Below are 23,860 nucleotides of genomic sequence, written 5' to 3' on the forward strand. Positions count from 1 at the left end.
GAACACTTCTGATCAAGCTTCTGAATTTAAAATTTTCTTTCTAGATTAGAAAAAGAATGGGATCCAAATGACACATTTTCCTGATAATATAGATGTCACTTTGTGATAACACAGAAGCAGAAAAAAAGCAAAGCATTTTAAAAAGAAATCCTTAACTGGAAGAGAAACTGAAATAGACTGAAACTTCCAGTTAAGTTTGTAATATTTTGCATTGAAGAAAAGAGACAATTCTTTAGGAATAGATTCCAAGCTGAAGACATGAGTTTATTGAATGTCCGAGAGATTTGTATTCAAATACAGTTAAAAAAACATAATCCACCAGTACATCCCAAACAGTTTACAACATGGAAATCTCCAGTATTCATATAACATAGTTTACAAAAAAGAAAATACAGCACCTAGATGTGAAGGTTATGTTCCACTTACGTGATGCACAATTAGATTATCACTTCATGAAGAGTTGTAAGTCAAGTCTGAAGAATAAATTACTAAGACAGAGTTTTATGAAAAACTGAATTTCTATGTCAATTTCCTTATTACTTAAAAGATCTGCTCAGGCAGGACAATACTGTTTCTAGTAAACAAATTATCTAATCTATGACCATCAGCTGTGTTGTTTAACATAAAATGCTATGGAAATTCCCTTGGGAATTACATAAGGAGCTGTACACTGTTTTTTAAAAGTCTGTTTTCCTCAAACTACATGTAGTTTTCCTAGTAACTGTAAGTAAACTACCATTTAACTACTACTAGTTTTAATGGATTTGTCAAGAAGTATATCAGTGTCAAAGAGTACTGAAAGCAAAGAATGTATTCAAATTTCTGGCATCTTTTGCTTCCAATGGGATTTTTTGGTATGAATTGGTTATATAACAGGAAAGGAGACTGTAATGTTCTGAGAGTTGTATACCAGCAGTTGAGTAGTTTCTGTTTAAAATTCCTGTGGAGAACAGAAACTGATAATACCACACTTCTATTAAGAGCAGCTAAAATAGAATCTTTGTATTAATTCTTTTGTCTAATTAGACACTCTAAAGAGGTTATATTTAACAGTAGAAATAGAAGTATGCAAGTACCAAAACTGAGAAATAGCTCATATTCATCATTTTCAATAACAGCATTCTGGCTTTGAAGGCTGAAATTTCATTAAAAATACAAATAAAAGTTCAATAATTCTACTATGGATTTCTGGAAAACAAAGTCTGCTTTTGCTAATTTAACCTATTAAATATGGGCTACTTTTACATCAATAAAAAGGTGTCAAACATCACTCTGAGCAAAACCTGAAGCATTCTGAGCTTTCAAAAGTGATGACACTATTTTTACTTATTCCAGGCCTTAACTGATAAACAGTACCACTACATTAAAAAAAAAAAGTCATTTGCAGTTTACAATTAATTACACCTATTTGTTACCCAACACGTCCCTTTCAAAATGGATTCTTTCATATTCCAAATGAAAATTTAAAGAGCTCTTTCTTGCCTGTCAGGCAAATCACTACTTGTGCAAATTTAAATACAGTACATTGACCTAATGTAACAGTGGACAGATAGCAAAAGAAGTGTTCAACAAAGCTGTTGCACACTAAGACTTTTTCAGTGTGCAGAGTATGTCTACAATAAAGTGCTTCTCTTAACAAGTTCTATCAATAATAGCATATATAGATGTTTACCTAGTTTTAAAGCTTAAGTTCCTTAATAAATGATCTAGCCTCCCTGTACACCCCCAATCCCACAAGGCACATTCAAAACACAAGCAAAGCACTGACTGTGAAGGATTAAACTAAAATTAAAAAAATTAAGTAGTAGTAAACTACTGACTAGGTTTGTAAACAGTACCGTCCCATTGGATCTCATGCATTATCAAAGTGAGTTTCTGTGGGAGCAGCTGCTGAACTCCAGATTTAACAATCAAGGCAGCTTTCTTCATAAAATGCTATTGTGTCTTAGTGTTTTGGTGTGGAATCCCACCTTTTTCACCACTTGAACAAAAAAAAATCACATTTGATGCATTTAAACCTGTGGTCTTAATTTACAGTAAATACAACTGATTAGTGGCTGGTTTAAATCTATTTAGTTTTGGGGGTTTGTTTTAAATGCACGTGACATTCACCTCTTCTGTTGAACCTTACAATGAAGTTGTGCTCAGTACTCTTTAAGAGAAAGTTTTGGTTATGTTAAAACATAGCCTGGCCATTTTTTTGGAGGCTTTGACCTGATAAAAACTGACTTGATAGGAATAATTAGCTTCTGTAAAACTAAAATGGCATGTAGGATCAAATTCAGTAAATGACTTTTTTCAGGTTCTTTTAAGACCAACTTTCAAAGTTTCTTTAAAAATAAAGTCCATCACTGCAAGTGATCTCTTATATTGAAATACACATGCTCCTACAGATGTTTCACAGAAATTAAGTAATTCCACCAACATCAGACAGAGCTTACAAAAAGGGTCCAAGTGCTCTCACAAGGTACACATAGCTGAACATTGCCTTCATACCACAGAAGATGATGCTCTATGAGCAAGAGGCATTCCACTGCTTTTCAGAAAAAGATCACATTGAGTTAATTTAGTCTTTCTCAGCTCTTGCAGCAGAGCAAACAATACCAGAAGTATCAAAACCAGAGCTCCAAGTTTTCCTCATTTGACATCATTAGCGTTTTATCACCACCTGCTCGTATGCTCCAGATCCTCCTCTGAAAGTTTGAAACAAGTTAGTTCAGTGTTAATTTAAATGGAAGCTAAATAGCAAGTATCACATATCAGCAAGTGTATTGATTAAACATCCCATTCCTCCCCAAAAATACCCAACAAAACCAAACAAACAGCAAATACCAAACCAGCTAAATGTGAAGGGTAGAAAACATTTGTCACTATTACCATGCCATGGAGTCACCTACTCTTTAATGCACTAAAGAGATTTTGTTGTACTACAGTCAAAATGAACAAAGAATAATGTTACTGAACAAGAAGTTACTGTTGAACTTCACTAGAATTTTTTAAACATCACATTTAGGGTATCTATCCCCATAGCTGTATCATATGCAGCTAATACTCTTTATATACATTTATACATAAACAGGTCAATGTGTCTAAAAAACTCAGAAAGTGATTGTCATCTTACATTAAGATACAAGAAAAACATCTTCAGTCTTTTGTTCACTCTGAATTGTGAACAAAACTCTCTCAATTCCCACATGACAGCCCATAGTGGGTGGTTTCCACAGCAAATTACAGTACTATGTAAAAATTAATAGGGCAAGCTCTGCCTTGGTACAGTATTGTGCCTGGACTGTTCTGGCAGCTGCATTAGGACAGATCTCTGTGTGCTACAGGGGTGTGTTCTGTACCCTTTCATGTGGTCCTAGACAGGTATTGGTGTGCCCGGTTTTCAGATGAGCCAATTAATTTAACCATTAGTACTACATGCATGTTTAAAATGCAATTATTTTATGACTTTCAATATATTATCAACTGCCTTTATACCTAAGTCCATAGTAATTGCTGAAATACTGAGGCTATTCTGATTTCAGCTATAGCTGTTGAGTTACACTGGACTGCAGTGTAACAGTGTTAGAACACATTCTTGCCTGGTTTTCATGGTTTGTCATCTGAAGATTAACACATTCAGGTCAAGTCATATATCAGGATTGAAGAGGGTTTAGAGAAGAAAAAAAGGTCTCTGGTTCTAAACTATAAGATAACCTGAAGCAGATTATCAAAAGAGTTTAGGGCTGCTAATAGTTGAAAGCTGAACAAGCCATTGAAACAAGTAATGTAAGAAAAGGAAACAAGATTTGTGAGAAAAACAAAACTGAAGAAAATGAGGGTGGTTATTAGGAAGATGTAACAGTTTGATTCTGTAAAGGCAGATGTGTAAAACACTTCAAATTTTCTTCCCACTCCAGAGTAACGTAATCAGGCTGTAGAGCTCCCCTTTGAAACTGGTGTCTGTTACCTGCATCCATACTGAAACATTGCTTGTTTCTAAAAACCTTGGAACTGAGACTCTTCAGCAACTGAAAGTTACAATTCTTATTGAACATTGACATCAGTTCTGTTTTGGAACTAATCTATATGTCCTATTTTAAAAACTGACAGTCTAGCTTTTGGTGCTTTTAAGTGATACAGAATAGAAAGATACAAAGGTCAAGAATGTAGATACAGAGCAATTGCTGTATAAGATGCATTTTTATTTAGTATTGCCTATGGATTAGTTGTTCAGGCTACATACCTGTTAGGTAGATGGTGGCTTCCAAAAGAAGTGCTTCCACCAGGGCCCACAAATAATCTTAAACCTTCTTCTAAAAGGCAAATGATTAAAATATGTTAGCTTTCTTTAATGCTGTCCTAGCTAAATCCAAGTAATTTTAAATCTACCTGTTTTGCAGCTGACACTTTCAGATGCAAATACTTAGGTAATGAAGAACCAACTTCATGGTGTAGGTTGGAGGAAGTACCTTTGTCATAGATTTGCACCTGCTGTTTTAGGCTTAAAGTAATCACCTGGGAAAGCTCCCTGAGTCACGTAAAAGTATTTTCAATTTCTGGTAGGTAAGATAAAGTAGAAAATGTAGCACAGTCCTTATGAATACAAACAGGGACTGTGAACAGAGTGGGTTTTTCTAAGGCCTGTAATGTACATAAATTTTCTGTAAGCTTCCTTCTTTATCTCCATACCTTCTGCACTTGAGTCTAAACTGAAGTCTTGACTCTGGAGTATTTTTTCAACTATATCATCAGCATCAACTCTGGTAGCATCAACTCTCTTCAGCTGTGACTCCACAGAGTCTTGCTTTACAGGATGTCTGCAAAAATAAATATATTTAGGCTCTCAGATGTGCTAAAGTAATTTACTTGTGCTAGATAAGGCCTTCAGATTAAGTGTACCTGCATTGTTTTTCTGGTGGTGCATCTTCAGTGGATGTATCAGTATCAGCTTCAGCTACTTTTGGCTCAGTCTCTTCACATGGCTCCAGAATACTTCCAGTTCCTGTTGAGGTGCTTCCCACTGAGGTACTCCCCACTGAGGTGTTTCTCCTGTGGCAGAGTTCAGACAGACTGGATGACCTAGAGTGACATGTGCTGTATCCTGTTGGGAGAATGCAGGAGAGATGGGTTAGGTATGTTTTTGACAGGCCAGGTCCATCCTGAAAGCAGAATTTGTGTTTTATCTTTGTATAAAGGGACCTTCAAAAGCCCTATGAATGTATGTGCATACATCAACTAGAAACTGACTTCAGATTTTTTATTCTAGCACCTGCCATTTTCTTTTTGTTCTAAGTAATTCTTGTTTACATCAGGACAATTAGAATGACAAATATCATCTCCTTAAGCTTTTAGATCTAAGTCTCCATTTTTTTTACTCATGGAAGAGGTAAAAATCTCATTCAGATATATTAATTGGAGGGAACAAAGGCAAAAAGCTGTCTTGCATCTGAAGAGATAATCCAGTAAATCCAGTACATTTTAAGAGGGAAAGCATGTTACCATTGCCACACCTGAAGCTTCTAGGAAAAAAGCTTTCAATGCAAATCCTTTTTAAAACATAAACTTATTTTCCACTGTCTAAGCCTGTGAAAGAAAAATAATCCGCAACAACTCATAACAAAATTGTGAACAGCTACCTGACAGTTTTGATTGCTGACTTGCATAGCTTGATGTTCTGGAATGTCCACATGCACCAAGTTCATCTGGGACTGAGGCACTCTTTGATGAGACATCTGCAACATGGGCAAGTCACACAGTGTTCCTAAAGCCACCTTTATTGCTACTTTCACAGTAATCTTGATTAGATTCAAAAGTCACATTTCCCAGAGGGGTTAGAGATTTGACACTGATTTTCTACAAACCTTTTGGAAATTCAAGTGCTGCAAAAATACCATGGATGTTAACGAAAATACATTCTTTAAAAAATAAAGATCATAATATATATCTGAGCAAAACAGAGTACCATTGGGTTAGACAGATTTGTATGAAATGTAGTTGTAGATTTGTCTAGTGTCAGTATTAAAGAGATGATCATTCTCTCTCCAGTATCATAGCAGAATGTTGGGCCAGATGTTTTCTGCCTGAAAAGCTAACCTGCTTAAAAACTTCAGCTGTGTTTGAAGCAGAAACTCACAAACTATGTAAGAAGGTTTCTTTGCAGGCCAACTGTCAGCATCCCTTCCAGATTTGAAGTATTTTGAGCATCTTGAAACTATGAGACCAGTTATAAAAGCATTGAAAAATTAAGAGCATTATTCTGTACCTGCTATACCCAGATGTGCTACTTTTAAGTTTTCTCCACCTTTCCTGTCTTCATGCAAAGACTCTGATTCTCCAGCAATTGCTATAGATGTTGCTGTAGAAGGAGGCCTGTAAGAAAAAGGTGGTTAAGATTTGCTGTACTTCTGCTGTAATCCCTCCAAAATGATCAGCACATAGTTTTCCTTTCAAATATGTTGGTATCATTCATACTGTGCATCAGGTTGACCTACAGTTCTTTTCTGGAAACATGCTGCCTAGTCCCCCATTAAGGAAAATGAAAAAAAAAGGAAGTTTTAGCTATTGAGCTTAAGGAAATTTTACAGAATCAATCTGCTCCGCCCTCAGGCTTCTGGGGATCCTGGGAAAGGCCTTTCCTTTACTGATGATTGGTGGAGTGATATGTCTTTAATTTGAAGTTGTTTCTTATTTTTTTAAGTGTATGAATCACAGGACAGTTTAGACACTAATATGTAATTCAGTACTTGAAGGAATAAGGTGGTAAGTTTAACAAAAAAAAGCCCAATGTGCACAACAGTTGGCCAGGTTGGCTTCTGTGATGTGACACAATCCTGGCATTGTCTCATCCCTGTCATAGAGCAGGAAATTATTCTGGGCTGATAACCCTCCCAACTCCTAATAAAAGGGCCTATGGCACCATCTCCATATATTGCACTCTAAATTTTACCTTCTACAAAATCAAAAAGCATCATGTAAGATGTAGTTTAAATTTTACTTCAATATTAAAAGCTTATAATAAAGCTCAAGTGCTTGTTTGAGTTAATACCAAGACCCAAAGAGAGATCTTATTTAAATTAATAAACCTCTTAGTTTGTGTTTTGCTAGTGCAGAAGAAACTTATTAGAAAATGCCAAAGTGCAAGCAATCTCTTGCAAGCAAATACAACCAAAATACATTTCAAGATACCTACAAGATTTTTAAACGCTTTGTTATTTTCTACATTGGGAACAGACTGCTGGTCTGCATACAAATGGGTATTTGTTGACATTTTAGATTTGGTATAGTCAATAAATTAGTCACTGTCTTCATGTAGAGTTACACAGCCCCTCTTAGGTTATGTTTGAAAGTAAAGAGAGAAAGAAAAAAGCACTTCCAGAAATACAGTGCCTGTGTGACTTAACTGCATAACATACTTTTGAAAGCAAGAGCTGAATGGTTTCAGGGATGTCATCCCAGATCAAACACCAAGCCTTCTAGGCTTCTTCATAAAATATGTAGTTTGATGCCAGATTATGAAACTGTTTTAAGGTTTATTTTTCCTTCTACAAAGGACATCTGGATTAGATAAGTTGTTTGTTCTGTTTGTGTTGAAAGTTTATGTTCCAGGAAATGGTTATATCACCAGTTTGGAAGAAAATGCCAAGTCTGAATAATTTGAGTAAGAGATTTTTTTCCCAGGAACCCAGAAAACTATTTAGATATTAATTTCAACTCCTTCAGTACTAGGCAGTAAAAAACAAATACACTGCTATGTTAGTATTCAAGACTAATGATTAGTTGCCTTTGAGGAATTGTTTATCAGTGATGTATTTGTTAGTAGGGCTGACTCTAAAGTAAACCTACTAAAGCTGTTCTCAAGTAAAAGGGTGCTCAGTAACTTGGGGTACAGAAAAGTTTTGCCAATCAGACAAATTCAGATAATACCCTCTTCCTATTTATTCAGTAAACATAAGATGGGATTCTGCAGTGGTTCAGTGTTCTATTCTTCTCATTAAAGGTTAGTAGAGGAGAAAAGAAAGGACATTTAGTGGTGTAAGGGGACATTGAAGAGTGCTGTGGAAAGTCACCTAAGCCAGACTGGTACAAAACCACAGCACAACTATTACACTTCCTTAACTACAGAGTAAGGACAATGAGGCCAAAAGATCCTCAATGTATAGCAGTGAATTTTCCTAGCTACCTGCCCCTCAGAAGTTACCTATTGCATCTTTTACCAAGCTGCAGAATGTCTTTGCTAAGTAAATATCTGTGAGTGCTTTCTCTTGTACTAAGTCCCATCATGCTTCTGTTGTTTGTTGGGGTTTTTCTGCAAATGAATATTTCAAAGTCATCTGAGACTTGTGAATAAAACGTATAGCAGCACATTTTCCAGACTCAAGTATTAGTCAGATCACCCCTTACCAAGTATATTTATATAAAATTGCTGTAGGAACAGTTTTCCTGAAGTGGTTTTTCTTTTTACATTACAGATGTACAGGTGATTATTCTGTGCTTGATACCAAGTTCCTAACAGCAAGAACTATGACACTTCTACTGGCAATTTTACCATGTTAGTCATTATTCAGCTACCATTCCATTTTTTTGTGGATTTTTTTTTAAATACTGTTGCCATATTGGAGAGATGTAAAAACACAAATTAGAAGTATAATTCTCAACATGGAATGCATGATCAAAACATCCCACAGGGATTTTTTACAAACTTACGTTTTAAAGCATGGGTCTCCAGACATCAGCTGCATGTTGATCAAAACCTACACATTAAGAAAACAAAATCCATCATAAGAAAAAAAAATTGTTTGTGACACATATGTGGTCATGTAAATAAGTTATATTTGCCACAAATGTTATATTTAATGAAAATAAAATGCCATAATCACACATGCATAAAACAACATCATTTTCCTTAGGCATACAAACAACACAAAATACCATTTAAAGTAACATAGTTACACATACAAGATTCTGAAAAAGAAACATAGATCAAGGAGAATCTCAGAATTATTAATAATTAAGATGGCTTCAAGGGAAAAACACAGCCAAGAAACCTAAAACCTGAATGATCAAACAGAACATTGTTTAGAGCAGTGGGTGCTGAAGTATGTTCTTTGCTGAGGGTGTTCAGCAAACTGCTGGCTCTCAGTACGGGTTGTGCTAACATCAGAGACAGCAGAAGCACACAGGGTAAATAAGCCATAGGACACAGTGCATTGAGGGCTTGTTAGGCAGGCCAAAGCCATCCATTACAAGTGTTCTGGACAGTCTGGGACTGTCAGATCAGAAAATCCATGCACAGACCATATACTGAATAATGTGGAAAATTTATCCCGGTGTCCCAGTAGGAAAAAGAAAATTAAAATTACTTGAAACAATCAAGTAATTTTAATATGTAATTATTTTTAGGTTTATGGAGCTTATTCAGTTTTTTTAACTTCCTGGATTAAGGGAAGAGGATATCAGAGTGGGTGTCTTGCAAGAATTCTCCCGAACTGTTAGCATGATTACTATAAAATAGAAAACAGGAAAATCCCAGGACTCATCCCAGGTATTGGAGGTGGCTTGTACATATATAAGCCAATTAATAGATTCACAGATTAATTAAAATTAAAAGATGCACAGGAGGGTTGCCCACTCTTGAAGATACCATACATTAACTTGTTCATTTTTCAGCTCCCCTTAGACTAGGAAAACCTTTTAAAAGCTTTTCTTTTACAGCAATCCAGCTCCATTTCAAGATAGGGCAAATGATATTTTTGATTGCATGGATTTTAATGATTGTCTCTAAACAACACTTTCAGTTTTACTTCAAATAGCTTTCCTTCCAGAAAGAGGTTCAGCAAATAAGTTTTAAATTTCATTAAGTGCTTAATAATAGCACTTGTTCTCTGCTTTATTACTTTAAGTATGATAAAGGAAAGAAATTACTTTGAGAATGGAGTTGTCTTGTCTTGTATTTTTGGTATCATAACCTTCCAGTAAACAGCGACGAGTGGTATTTCCCGATCCAGCAAATTCTGCTAGATTTAGATCTGCAAATCCCAGCTGTTAAGAGAAAATGACAATTAGTAGTAAGCATTTGGCTAAATGAAGGTACTTGCTAATTACACATTAAGTACCACTCAATAGCAGTTTCATTCAAATATTAGAATGCCCATTTAAGGGAATGGACTGAGGCAAAAAGCAGAAAACAAACCCAGAAAAAAATCAGCATAGTTATATTTTCAGTTAAAAATTTTAAGTGCCAAGAGAGAAAAAGAATAAGGAGAGTTCTCTTTATCATTTAATGTTAATGTTTACTTTTACTAACCCTTTCCGCATACCAACCTGAAAGAAAAAAAAGTTTTGGTGGTATAACATTGTTACAGACTTATTAAACACACTGATTGGAAGTTCCAACAGCACTGTGTCACTATAATGTACATTATGAAGTCATGGGTATTAAGTCCTATTCTGGAATTACTGTAAAAGGGCATAAAATGGCAAGAAAGAAAAGCTTATCTGTAGGCAAAATTAGCTACATCTCAATTTACCTTTGCATATGCCTTTCCTCCTTTTAATTCCTAGAAGAAAAAAAAAACGGAAAAAAGACATACCATTAAGCCATTAAATATACTGACTCAAGATTTTTCTTTGTTTTTTTTTAGAAATGCAGGTATTACTTTTGAAATATCTCCTCACATATTTGCTACACTATGCTGTTGTCATTTAGACCTTAATATTCATAATGCCTTTGGAGCAGGCCAGCAAGACACTGGTGTCTTGGAGAGAGGAATAGCAAATGCCTGATGCCAGCTGGCACTGGGCTCTTACAAGGTCTGGCCCCAAAGGTAGGACACACTGCATGCAAAATTCTGGTACTTAGCACAGTTCAAGGCTTCTAAGCTTACTGCTGCTAGCTGGAAATATCAACCAAGAGTTAACTTTATAAACACTGAAGGGGAATTCCTTTGTTGCCCTGCTGGAAAAAGGGTTTTCTTCAATAAAAACATAAAACCCCCATAAATTAGTCAAAGTAAAGGAAGTAATAAGATTACTACAAAATTTTGACTAAAGGAATACCTGGTGTGATTGCAGCTAAAATTTGCTTTATGAAGTTTATCAGACATTCAAAAATGAAAACAAAACCAAGGAAGAATGAGCAAGGAAAGAGGAGAGGAGGGAGAAGAGAGCTGCTTACCTTCCGCACAGACACCCTGCAAGTGCAGGTATCCAGAATCCCTGTTGTGGCACTGGCACTGATCTTACACATGAAGAAGAACTTTTTCTTCCAGCGGACACAGTTTGCCTGCACTACCTCCCTGCAAGCAGAGAGCATATGCTCACTGTTAGCTGCACATACACTCAGAACCACACACTGCAATAACACAGCTCAAGAGCAAACACTGGTTCCACACCTTGTAGAGTGGCCACTTCATGCACATTCTGGTCCAAGGTGTGATTAATAACAATAATCCCCCATTCTGCACGTAACAGTTGCATGACTAATAACTGTTTCAGGCCTTGAACGCACTATTAGACCTCCAGAAGAGTTCAGCAGCAATGTGTTTTTTCAAATGAATGAGAGTGTAATTTCTGCAGTTTGCCTCAGGAGTGTGAAGTCTTCCTGAACATCAGCTCCCAGGCACTGTCTCCCAAGCTGCTGAGCTTTGTAATGTGCTGAAGACAACATCTTTGACAAGTGGTTTTTCAGTTCAGAGAAAAGGAGCGTCATACAAGCAAAACTACATAAATTTGAGGCCTGGAAAAGTAGAAAGGAGATTATGTGCAATAACCAGAGACAAAGTAATGCACTTGGGGCAAATGAGAATTGCAGTTACATACTGTGACCTTGCCATTTGAGAGCAAAATAAGCTGACACAGCTGAAGGGATCTGTTTCTCACAGGAGGATAACAATCTGACAGTATTGGCAGATGAAGGCAGGATGAAGGATGCTTTCAGTTATGAATGTCATTTTATAAAGCTCAGACAGAACACATTCTGTTTGGGTAATTCTGACCAAGAACAGACTCCAAAATGAAAAGGCACAGGGAGGACAACTAGAAAACCCCTGTATCGTAAAAGAAAAAAAAACCCTGATGATTTCTTCTATCAGTCTAACCACTGAAGTACCATCTTCACATATAAACATGTGTCTCCTTTTTCCTCTTCCATTTTCCTAATACATAAATTCCTATGTTTTATACTAACTTCTGCCAGCAGCTTATTATTGAAGAAGCAGTTTGATGTCTTTAGCAGATAGAATCCTATCGTTCTGCAGAAGCTGGAGCCAGAGTTCATCACGTGTATAGAAAAATGAAGAATTGCAGGGTGCTCACAAAAGCTCTCTTTGCTGTGCTGGTGAGACTGCCTGCTCCAGGGCTCACAGGCACTGTGACTTCCTAAGGTGGGAATAAATCAGCCAGCCTAAAATGAGTCAGTGTAATGAGCACAACAGACTAACAGATTCTGATGATACAACACTGAGTCACATTCAAGCATGTGACCTGGAAGGAACATGCTCTGTAAACACCATGATCTACTCTTTATCTGGGATGTTTTACATTGCAAACTTGCCTGTATTGTGGAAAAAAAATGAATCCCATCCTGCTGTCATGTGAGTTATTTAAATATACAAAAGAACCAGAATTCAAAAAAGGCAAATTCCAAATAGTCACATCTCTATTGAAACAGGCTCAGACAAGAAGACATCATGTAAAATTCACTCTTAAAAGGGATAACAACTGCTAGCATTTGTGACACATATGAAACACTGCCACTAAATTGAAAGAGTTCACTTGTCATCCATAAAGGTCAGAAAATCCTTTCTCATTACATCTGTTTGTTGCAGAAGTAGGACAGCAGTCATCATCATCCTTCCCACCCTTTCCTTGTCACCCAGGACACCACTGGCTCTACCAATAACAGCATCACTTTTGCTGCTACTCATCATTTCACTAAGTTCTTGGAGTGTTTTTGCTTCTGTAACATTTCCAATTAGTAATAATGATACTTTTTTCCACTGAAAAAGTGTTTTTGTAAACTCAAAGTTGAAGCAATGTTCCAGAATCTCTGTACTACTCAGTATAATGGTTCAAGTTGTTTCTGCTTCTCAGAACAGCCTCCTGTCTCTGCAGCAAAGTCAAAGCAGCTGCACATTCCACAGTTATGGTGTCCTGACATCACTCACATTGTAGCAAAAGATAATGCAGTGAACATTGAACACATTTTTGCTTGTAAATGCAAGAGAAATATAAGTAACATCTGCTTGAGAAATGTAAGTATCCTTAAAACCTTTAAGGATTTTGAATTTATTTCAACATATCAATACTACTATATGGGTATAATGGTTCAAGTAAGGAATATAGCACAAAACCACTCTGCCTTTGATAGACTCAGTCCACTCATATCACAGGTCAGGATTTGCAAACAAGAAGCAGAAGTGGCAGTAAAAAGGATTCAGTTATGGATACTGATGGTCTCATTTTTCTAAAAAAATCAAAACCAGTAATCCTGCTTCCTTCTCATAAGGATGTCAGAAAAAAAGTATCATTAGATTCTTTCACTGGCATATAAATCAAAAGATATTTGAAAAATTTGTACACAATTTAAAAAAACCCAAAACGAACAAAAAACTAAACAAAGAAACCCCCACCAAAACCCAACCCTATTCCCATTAAACAGTTCTTCTAATTCCACTATATAAAACAAAAAATTGATGTATTTTAATTCAGGAAATTTTTTTGTAAAGAGGAGCACCATCTAGCTATTCCCATTGTGCTGAAAAAAGGTCAAATAATCAGAACATTTAACTTCAACAGTAACATCTAAGTTTATAAGATTCTTAGTTAAGTGCCAGGCCTTTAGAAAATAAACAGCTGTATTGATTGGCTGCTATGGAAATGAACCCAGATAACTTCTGGCAGCTCTTGCTGTGCTGCAGAACGCTGGGGAGAGCTTTCCGTTCTGAGTCAGTTTCCTACAAACCTCCCCGTCACTTCACCACATGCAAAGCAAAACCAGTTGTTTTCTTAATCAAAACGTATCTTAGTTACCAAGATGCACTGGAATACATACTAGCCTGTAGTGCTTTGAATAATTGAATAAATGCTGTCAGTAGTATGTAACCAAGAATAAGTTCAATAAACAGATACTGCAGGATAAAATTACTCCAAACTATAGTGTGTTACCATCGCTGTTTTTTCTTTAGAGGAACAATTTCACATTGACTCAATTTCAAAAGCAAGATTTAAGCTGTAGTCAGGTCCTTATTTGTAGATGTTTTGTATACTGAACACAATTGCCTTTTAAAATGTTGAATAAAAGTATTGAATTTTTCTTCTGATACATAATAAAGGAAAAAAGTAAACTCAAATAATAGACAACAAATCCTACTCTAGTCACCTCCTCATTCTAAAGTGCTACAAGTGATGGACTACTTTTTAACGTGTTTATGTTTATCAGATTGTTTGTTCATTTCCACATGGATAAAATCTATGAATAATGGCTGATTCCAGCAAATAGCTACAAATACAAAAATAAGTCACTTTTAGGGACCTTCGGTGCCCTGGGGAAAATCCCTTCTTGGTAAATGGAAAAGCTTTATCATGAGAGGCTCTGAAATAAAGAAGCCAAAACTCCTTGTGGACATTTACCAAAAGACTGTGTTCCATTAATCAGAAAATTTGATTTATTTAACAGCCTATTAGGATCTTTAGCCATATGGGGATGATTATGTTAAACTGCTTGTGTTTGTAGTGCAATTATTTTAGATTTATTGGTCACCAAAGAAACAATAAATTGGGATCATTGTTTTAAGATGCCATTCAGTCTGTTCACATGAAAATACTTCCAGAACTACTTTTGGATTCAGCTGGGTCAGTACACCTATTTATGTCAAAGAAAGTGGTGTTTGCTAATGCATCTTACAGCATGTGAACATGAGTTCACATGAGTTATCTACTTGCTGTAAATACTGTGAAAAACCAGCTTTTTCACTACATGAGGTAAATGAAAATATTATTACTATCGTTTAAAGCCTGTAATTTGATGAGAGAATCACCTAAATTTTGCTTGTTAATTTTAGAAGAAAATCTCTCCTACTGATAGGATGGCCTGAGGGAAGTGAGGCTGCTGCAGCTGCACCAGTCAGAGGGGAGCAGCAGCGAGGCAGAGGAGGTGTTCCCGGGAAGCGCCGCTGCCAGCACTCACAGCCGGCCCGGGGGCACTCACAGCCGGCCCGGGGCCACTCACAGCCGGCCCGGGGCCACTCACAGCCGGCCCGGGGCCACTCACAGCCGGCCCGCTCCGGCAGCGCTAGGGCTGAGCAGCACAGAGCTCTGCTAGACACATCCATAGACAGAGACCTGTGCATGGCTCCAGGCTATCCCACCTGCTATCCCACAGTCCAGCTCCAGCCCCCAGTGCCTCTGCTCCAGGTGCAGGCACCGCAGGCACAGGCATCTCTGATGGCTGGTCCCACCCCCGTGGCTGGCGTTTGCTGTGACCCATCTGGGCTCCCCACGTGCCGGCACCCCAAGTGCTCTGGCCACACTCCCTGGGCAGCTGCTGGCACAATGGACACACAGGGCCCGTGAGCCACAGTCCCACTCCCATGGCATGAGCGTGCTCACTCTGGCCTCTCCTGCTGCTGGCAGCCCTGTGACACTCTTGACTCCAGTTGCTGGCACTCAGACATTCCCTGCCCCACAGTGCATACTGAACACAGAGCCCTTCCCCAGGAAAGGGTCACAATGTTCTTCATCAGAAAGATACAGCAGACATTACTAATTAGAAACAGATTAAACAAATATACCAACCAGCAAACTACATCCAATTGGCCCTTGATCCCCTTAACTCCCTATTTCTCCCCACACTTGTTCCTCCTCAAACTCATCCCTTCCTCCACCTTTAGTTCCTCCCCAAATTGTCCCACAATAAGCCTCTTCCCTTGCATCCCATGATGTGTCTCATAGAGAGCAACCCCCTCAGTCCAAAACATGCTTTAGTTTTAGTTCAACATGATGGGTTTCCTGCCTGGACAATGGGGCTAAGGATCTCCTGGGACAGCCCTGGGAGGGGCCCAGAGAGGGTGTCCCCTTGTGCAAGCCCATAATTTCAGTTCCCCACCTGCCTGTGTGTCCCTGGGCTTGTGTAGATGGGCGTTGATGAGCTGATGGTTCCTGTGACAGGACTGGGAATAGATGGAGCTCAGTATTATTTTAGGCTCGCCACTCTCCCCTGCCTTTGCTGACTGCACTCATTTGTGGGTGTGCAAATGGACTTCTGTCACCTAAAGCTTCCTTTGATCGATCCCCCTCTGATTAAAGTTAATACAGGTAGCTCTGTCCTCCTGATAAAAATACAGTATTCAATAGCCTGGAGTTACTTTTAGTGTAGAAAATAGTCTTCTAAAATGGGAGCAATATCCCATTCATATATATATTTCATATATATACTTTTTAATATATCTAACATCTTCTGCAGAAAGCTGGAACACCTAACAAAGGCCAGTGTCACCTTATAGACAGGAATTAAGGCATTAACCTACAATCTAACAGCCACACTGTCAGTGGGTTCAGGTACTGGGAGATTCAACCTTTCCTAGGCTATCTTTAGTATTAGGATGGTATTGTTGGATATAGAGTTCTCAGTTATGCTATACATTAACACAGAGGGCTTTTGCAAGAGTCAAATAACTTCTTGCACTCCTCCTACCCAAAATCTACTTGTATGTAAAATCTGTGCAGTGTCATAGTTGAGGGAAATATACAGGTACCTCTGCAACAGGGTCCTGGAGCAGTACTAAGCTAAATTTTAAATTGTTATCCAATAACCAAAATGCTAAATTTAGGCCTCATATAGAAAAGTGCATCAGCTGAAGTGCTCAGAGCATGAGCTCAAAAATATATGCTGCAGCAATAAGCTGTGTAAAGCTTTAATATATTTCTCCATTCAGAAACAAATTTATTTTACTTTTCCTTTAATATTCTGTTTCCCCCATGCCTGTGGCATATAAGATGATGCATTTTCTCCAACAAAAACATTTTTTCCTAAGCATTGCTGCAAAACTGAACAAAACAAGTCATTTACAAACAGAGCTTCAATGGTTCACAAATTTCAGGACTAAACAAACAGCTGGCTCTGCAGGAAGAGCTCCACTTGTTTACAGTGCACAGCTCCCTAGTTAATTTGCTGTTAGTACGTGCAAAATTTGAACAGTAATCATTTTCTATTCCACATGTTTTTAGTCATAATAAATCAGGTTACATTTTTAACTAGCAGCATTTCATGTCAACAACTTCTTATAAAATATGTATTAAATTGATTGTGGATGAAAAACTGCTGGGTACAGGCAAATGCAGAGACCTAGAGGGGAATTAGCACTGTGAAGGGTAAACTGCATTAGAAGGCTGTAGTCAGCAAGTCAAAGGAAATTGAACATTTGAGACTGTATCTGCAGCAGTGGGGTTGGCTTTAGGGCCTTCTTGGCAGAAGGCTGATGAACTGAAGCAAGTCCAAGGGTGTGAGATGAGGGTCCGGAGTCAGAGATGAATTCTTCTCTGATGCAGGAGAATTTGGAAACATGGGATTTTTACAATCTGATGATGAGGTGAAGGAAGATCTAATTGCCATCTACCGCCATCTCTACTAAGTTGAAAGGTGGAGCCAAACATTACTTAGTGAGGAACAGAGAAAGGAAAAAAGGCAAAACCAAGGTAAGTTCGAGTAAAATAAGAGAAAAATGTTCACAGTACAAGTGAACTGCAAGGACTGGCATCTCCGTTACTGTAGATTTTCCAAAGCTGACAGGACAAAGCTCTGAGCTTCCTGATCCAACTGAAATTAGTCTTGCTTTCAGCAGGCAGCTGGACTGTGTGATCTCTGGTATTATCCTTCACCCTAAATTATTCCGTGAACAGAAATAGTCCTTAAAATATGAAGGCAATCAGGTGCTGTGGTACTTGCAAATGGCAAATCTGTGGCAGAAAAATAACTGTACTTCATGTACTGTGCTGATGTCAGGGGGGAAAAGCCAACAAAGCAACACCAGCTCTTTTAAATCCAAGTGCCAGTTCTGTGTAAGGCAGGCACCTTAAGCATGAAAGCTTTTCCCACTGTCTCTCCCTCTTCAACAGATGTCTATCATGTATCTCTTCTCAAACACTTTTTGTGACAAGTTAGCTGTTGATACATTTCTTACCAGTTCTTACAATTACAGTTAGGGAAGTCTCCCAAGACTGAGCCCTTTTTATATCTGCAATAACCAGTTACACCCTATGCAAAGAGCAGAGCATACAAATATTTTATTTTCTTCTATCCTAAAGATAAACCCCTTCAAAACTAATTTATCTTCTTTACTCCTCTGTTTCTTTGGTTTTTTTCAACCATATTTTTTTAATCAGTTCACTAAACACATTTTACTGTAACTATTAATGAAAGGAGAAGTACCAAGAAACTACACGTTGAAAAGTTGTACTTTGTGTAGAGAAGTTCTCCTTCTCACCTTTTCCTCCCTACAGAGGACAGTGTCTGAAAGCTGCTTAACCAACTATCTCTTCAAAACTGAGGAAACATTGAGTGGACATTTGAGAGTCTGAAAAAAGCAACTATAAAACTGCAAGGTAGGACTTTTATCCCACTGCCAATACTCCTCACAGTACTTGAAAACTTATTTTGTTTCAAGTTCTCCAGCTGCAAATCCAGTTACAGCTGAAAAAGCTACTAGAAGTAGCATTATCCAGCTCTGAAGACTGTCAGCAGGATTCATACATCAGGCAGGAAGATTAGAGTGATAGGGACACTGATTCCATGTGACAGGTATGTTTTTCTAACAAGTACTGCAATTTAAAAACAGAGTTAGTTAAGCTGTGTTACTATCTGGAGAGTTTCTCTCTTTCAAATGCAATAGCAGCAATCAAGAAAAGAATGGTAAAAAGACAACTTGAAGAATCCAGTGAGGCAGAAAACCTACTTGCTGGTGTCACAAAAAATAGATGTGGTTTTAGACAGTTGAGAAGGAAGTGGCCATGATCACGAGAAGTAAGAAGTACTTATCTGGCAGATAAGAAGTCAATTTCTACAGCAAGCAATTACATGCTCTAGCCTGTACCTGTTAGGAATAGGAATGTATTCATGCATGATCTCCCAAGACTTCCCCTCAGGACTCAAGAGGGTACATAAAAAAACACTGCATTTCTGAAATCAGTTCAAAAATAAAATTATTTGATGAAAAGCTTATAGCTCTTGGCCACCTTGAATCTCTGTCTGTCACGTACAGCAATCATAATCAGCTTCTTATTTTAGAATGTTGTTGTGGAAAAGAAAGAGGATAGAAACATCAGCAGTTTAAATTGTCAGAAATCAGATCTGAAAGGAAGGAGAATATGACAAGCTGAAGGCTGCAGTCAGAAGAACACACCAACCAGGTCCTTTTCTTGAGTGGGGTGCAGCTAGAAACCAAGCTAAAAATGGAACTAGCAGGCATACAGCTCCTATAGCCTCAGTTGATAAGAGTAGAGCATTGAAAGTACACCCTCAAGAAATCAGATCCTGATTCCCAAAATTTCTTGGATTTCCTCATATTCCATCTGTTCATTTACTGCTGATTGAGCAACAGCCTATGAGCCTCAGTTATCTGCTCTAGGGACTTATTAATTTTTGATTCAGCCTTTTAAAATGAGTGCAATTGCAGAAAGCCTATACTTGATCTATATTTATATCTACATTAGAATGGCCACAAAAATATGCTTAGAATTTAGTCGAGTCTGTACCTTAAAATAGTATTTATTTCTGTTCAAAATATTAATAGTGCAATTTCTGCCCTGAAATAATCTTGTGTCCTTTCATGGTGCATTTGCCATTATGTGCACACTTTTTTATGACCAGGCAGTATATAGAAACACAGTAGCTGGGAATCTGCACATGTGTACCATATTAATGTATCCAATTTCAAAGAGAGATCTCATGTCATTGGCCCGGGGAAAGGTAGAAAGATGCCTTGCCACACAGGAAACCAGGCTTAAGGTAGGAAAGTTTCCTAAATGAAATTGAGGTTTGTTAGCATAACTTTGCATACATCCACAGCCCACTGCCTGAAAATATTTTATTCTAAAACACAATGGTAAAGATCCAGAAATCATACTAGAAAGCAATTTCAAAAAGCAGAGAGCAGGAATTACACTGTATGGCTGATTGTAGTTTGCTGAAACAACCAAACAGAGCCTCTCCCTTTCCACAATAGCCTTCAAGGTTTTCCCTGGTTTACAGTCAGAAGTTATAACACATTAATTCTTGCCAGAATTCCAAGGTCCTGATCTTGCAGAAACTCTCAAACATTTTTACCAGTTTAAACACCGCTGCCACTTGGCTGGTCAATGTCCTTGGATAAAGACTTTACTTGGCACCACCAGATTACTTTAAAAGTCGATATTCTTATCCAGTAATTAAACATTTAGTGTTATAATCCAGAATTTTCTTTTCCCACAGTAAGAATTCACAGATGTGCACAGGGATGTTTCAAACAGAAGTTTTCTAATTGGAGTTCTAAAAAAGTATATGCAAACACAGAATTGCAAAGTGATGTGATTTCTATTTACACACCAGCCAGATCACTGTGTACCATACTATACACACCGGTTTCACTTGGTCACAGAATTTCTCTACACTTCAGGCACACATCTGTGGGAGCCAGAAAAGTAACTGGATTGTGACAAGTCTCCAGTAGCATGGCCCACATCTCCATAATATATTTCTTAGGTAGCTCTTTCTCAGCAAAGATCTGAGAAGTGAAAAAACCCTATTTTTCAGTAGCTTAAACTTTTATCAGTCTTCTTTCCATCTCACTTCAGTGATCAGATGGATGATGAAGGTACCACATTGCTTGCAGGATCATGACTTTAATCATTCATACAGCATGATCCATAGAGGGCTGACAAGACAATCACTTTGAAACTGCTTTCATGACAACTTGCTGCATACACATGGGCCCCTATTCCAAGGCAACTGCTGCCCTGGGTTTTTATGACATTCTTCTCTGTGAGCAGGCTTTGGAAATAAAATGCTAATAATGTTAGGGTGGTTTGTAGACTATTAGTTGGACTTTTTTTACTTTCTAAGGCAAGAGGCAACAGGGTCTTGGTCTGTATGGGCACCAACTTGAGAACTTCATAACTTCTCCCTAAATAATTATAGTTTACTAGACCTCAGTGAGTAATAAAAATAAAGCTATTAAGGAAACAATCAGTTGTGCCCTGTAGTATAAATTTTTTTTTCATGAGTTACTCTATAACTTTCTGAAACAATAGAATCCTTTGAGTATCTTTTACACAGCTAAAAAGATCACTACTCTAGGGATATAACTGTCAGCTCACAGTGAGGCTAACAAATGCATGCAACTGGAAGATTATGGCCATGTGAAAGTTTGCAACTGATAAGTTTTGAAATACTACCGCTCCAGTGTAAACTTAATTTCCTCCTTATTTATTCAGCCCGTTGCTGAATCACCACTCTGAAAATTCATCTGTTAATTCTTAAGCCAAGAGCAAAGGCACTCCCTAAACTGGCACTGAAGGATCACTGCAGAAGAATTCTTGACCTCTCTATCAGCACACTCAAACATTTCTCAGTCCAGCAGGAATGAGTTACACTCACGGGGACCTTGACATACCAGCTGCGTTCCATTGCTGTTAGTTTTTAAGCCATAGCTTAAAAGAGCTTAAAAGCCCCAGAAAAAGAAAATGGAAGAATTTCTAAGCTTCAGCTCCAACACCATTTTTTACATCAGTTTCCCTACGCACACTGCATCCTACCACACACATTTTACTCTAATGAGCCATTCAGAAAGATATGAATGGAGGCTTTCAAGCATTTAATTTTAGCATCATAAATAGGCAAGGCAAAAAAGACTAAGATCACCACAATGTGTCAAAACCATCTGCTCACTGAAAGCAAGTCCTTGGAAATAGACATCCTGTCCAGAAGATGTATGTCATTTCCAGCCTGTGGAAATGACTTCAAGGCAATAAGGGCTGGAGTAGGACAGTAATGGCACATTAGTGCCTGATTCAGGATTGTTATCATCATCATCTATTACTTATGAAGTCGCTCACAAGAAAAACGTCAAAGAAAGACACAAAATGAGATCAGAGCACTGATGAGTTGAACAACTTCCAACCATACAGAAGAAAGATTTGTCTTCAATTATACATGCTAGTATAATGGAATGGTTAAATAATGAGGTTGTAGGCCAAATGTCCATTTTATTCCTTCTCCCTTATTAATTTAATTTATAGAATCAAAAGCAGATAATTTAGAAAGCTCTGTAACAACAGTATTTTAATAAGACAATAACTGAATATTCATGGATTTGTTGCTGTCTTCTCTCATAATTCTATGATACATTTTCCAGTAATTCCTTTTTGTAATAATACTACAATAAAATAATAACTGATACAACAAGAACAAGTGTAATGGGAGGGGAATCTCCTCCTCCCCAGACCTGCAGCCACAGCACACACCCTTCCTATTGACAAGGTTCTGCCTCTGCCAGGTACTTGGAAAAGACCAATACACTGGCCCTCTATTTACCCATTGCTACCCGTGGATCAGGGAGCCACTGTCACAACCCATGACTGCTCATTGCTGAGGCACAATTGAAGGAAAACACAGAGGAAAAAAGGACATCTGCCTTGCACTTGCACTGCAGAAATGAGCATAAACAAAGTCAGTATTACATGATCTGAGCACTTAGAGGAAAAACTGAGGACTTTTCCATGGAACTTAGATCTCCATGCAAATATCCACAGAACAAAACACAGCAAGCCAGTGCTCAGTAATTAAACAATAAGGTCGCACAACCCACAGGGGACAGTTCAGACTACAGGCTTGGGGACAAGAAATTCTCCCCTCCTGTTACCCATCCGCTCAGCAGCTCCAGCGTTATGGCACAAGAGACAACCCTCATCACTCAGTGATTCCTCTCCTCTGTTACTCCGTGTTTAGGAGCCTCAATATTTATTTTACAGCGTTACGACTCCCGGCAGCGAGCAGCCACGCAGACGAGGAGTTCCTGCTACCGCATGTGTTCTCCCGCCGTTGATGCTGGCACAGCAGGCGGGACGAGAAGACGGCCGGGATGCCCGGTGCCACAGCAGCTTCCCCTTGGGCGAGGGGAGCGGCGGGCAGCGCGGCCGCAGCCGCCAGGAGCCCCAGGGCAGCCGCCCCTCCTTTCCCCGGGCCCCCGCCCGCCCGCACGAACCGGCCGAGCCCCGGCTGGCCGTGGGAGCCAAGGAGAGCGGGCGGAGGGGCTGCGGGGGGACAGTGCTCCCCCTGCTCTGGGGGACGCGGACTCGAGCGCAGCCCGTCGGACGGGGGCGGCCGCGGCCCGCCCGGCGCTCCCTGCGTGGGGCTGGCAGCCCAGCAGCCCCGGCTGGCGAGTCCCGGAGGCACTTACCGGGAGGACTCCCCGCTGAAGCTGCCCCCGTCCAGCAGCCGCACCTTGCAGAAGAGGATGCCGTTGACGAAAGGCACGGAGGAAAGCTCGTCCAGTTCCAGCTCCACGCGGAACTTAAACTTCTTCTTCTTCATCATGATGAAGGCCATGGGCTAGGGGCTTCCCGGGGGCCGCCCCCACGGCAGCTCCGCTCCGGCCACCCTGCTCCGCTCCGCTCCCATGCCCGGGGCGAGGGCGGCACGCCGGGACGGGCCGGAGCGGCGGCCGCTGCCAGCTCAGCCCCTGCCGGCCGCGGCGCTCCCGGCCAGCGCTTACATGGCAGCCGGCGCCTCCCTTTCAAACCCGCCCGCCTCCGCTCCGCCCGCTGCCGCCAGCCGCCGCCGGGGCCATTGGCGAGCGCTGCCGCCAGGGGCTCGAACGTCGGCGTGCGGTTCCCCGAAGAAGTT

The 23,860-nt window shown here is 39.2% G+C and overlaps 1 protein-coding gene across 2 annotated transcripts; it reads right to left on the bottom strand.

Moving 5' to 3' along the window:
• Positions 1-245: 245 nt before the first annotated feature.
• On the bottom strand, positions 246-23,650 carry EEIG2 (EEIG family member 2). Of its 2 annotated transcripts, none has more exons than XM_058808208.1 (11): positions 23,415-23,650; positions 11,162-11,282; positions 10,515-10,544; positions 9,910-10,026; positions 8,692-8,738; positions 6,251-6,357; positions 5,625-5,720; positions 4,888-5,089; positions 4,678-4,805; positions 4,232-4,301; positions 246-2,693 (listed from the first exon to the last, which is right to left on the bottom strand). In XM_058808208.1, exons 1-11 carry the CDS (start codon positions 23,561-23,563, stop codon positions 2,651-2,653), a joined length of 1,110 nt encoding a protein of 369 aa, XP_058664191.1. In that variant the 5' UTR covers positions 23,564-23,650; the 3' UTR covers positions 246-2,650. The 2 variants fall into 2 exon arrangements, with proteins under 2 accessions (XP_058664191.1, XP_058664192.1); XM_058808209.1 differs by having other exon boundaries at positions 23,459-23,636.
• Between the last annotated feature and the right edge of the window lie 210 nt (positions 23,651-23,860).

The sequence above is a fragment of the Ammospiza caudacuta genome, chromosome 7, assembly GCF_027887145.1.
Source record: "Ammospiza caudacuta isolate bAmmCau1 chromosome 7, bAmmCau1.pri, whole genome shotgun sequence".
NCBI classification, from domain to species: Eukaryota; Metazoa; Chordata; class Aves; order Passeriformes; family Passerellidae; genus Ammospiza; species Ammospiza caudacuta.

Bases quoted from the DNA above. Each gene is read 5' to 3' on its own strand.
- EEIG2 (XM_058808208.1), bottom strand. From the start codon at position 23,563: ATGGCCTTCATCATGATGAAGAAGAAGAAGTTTAAGTTCCGCGTGGAG. The intron at 6,358-8,691 runs GTAAGTTTGTAA...TTTTTCTTACAG, and splicing joins GGAGACCCATGCTTTAAAAC to GCCTCCTTCTACAGCAACAT. The intron at 2,694-4,231 runs GTATGTAGCCTG...TCAAACTTTCAG, and splicing joins AGCCACCATCTACCTAACAG to AGGAGGATCTGGAGCATACG.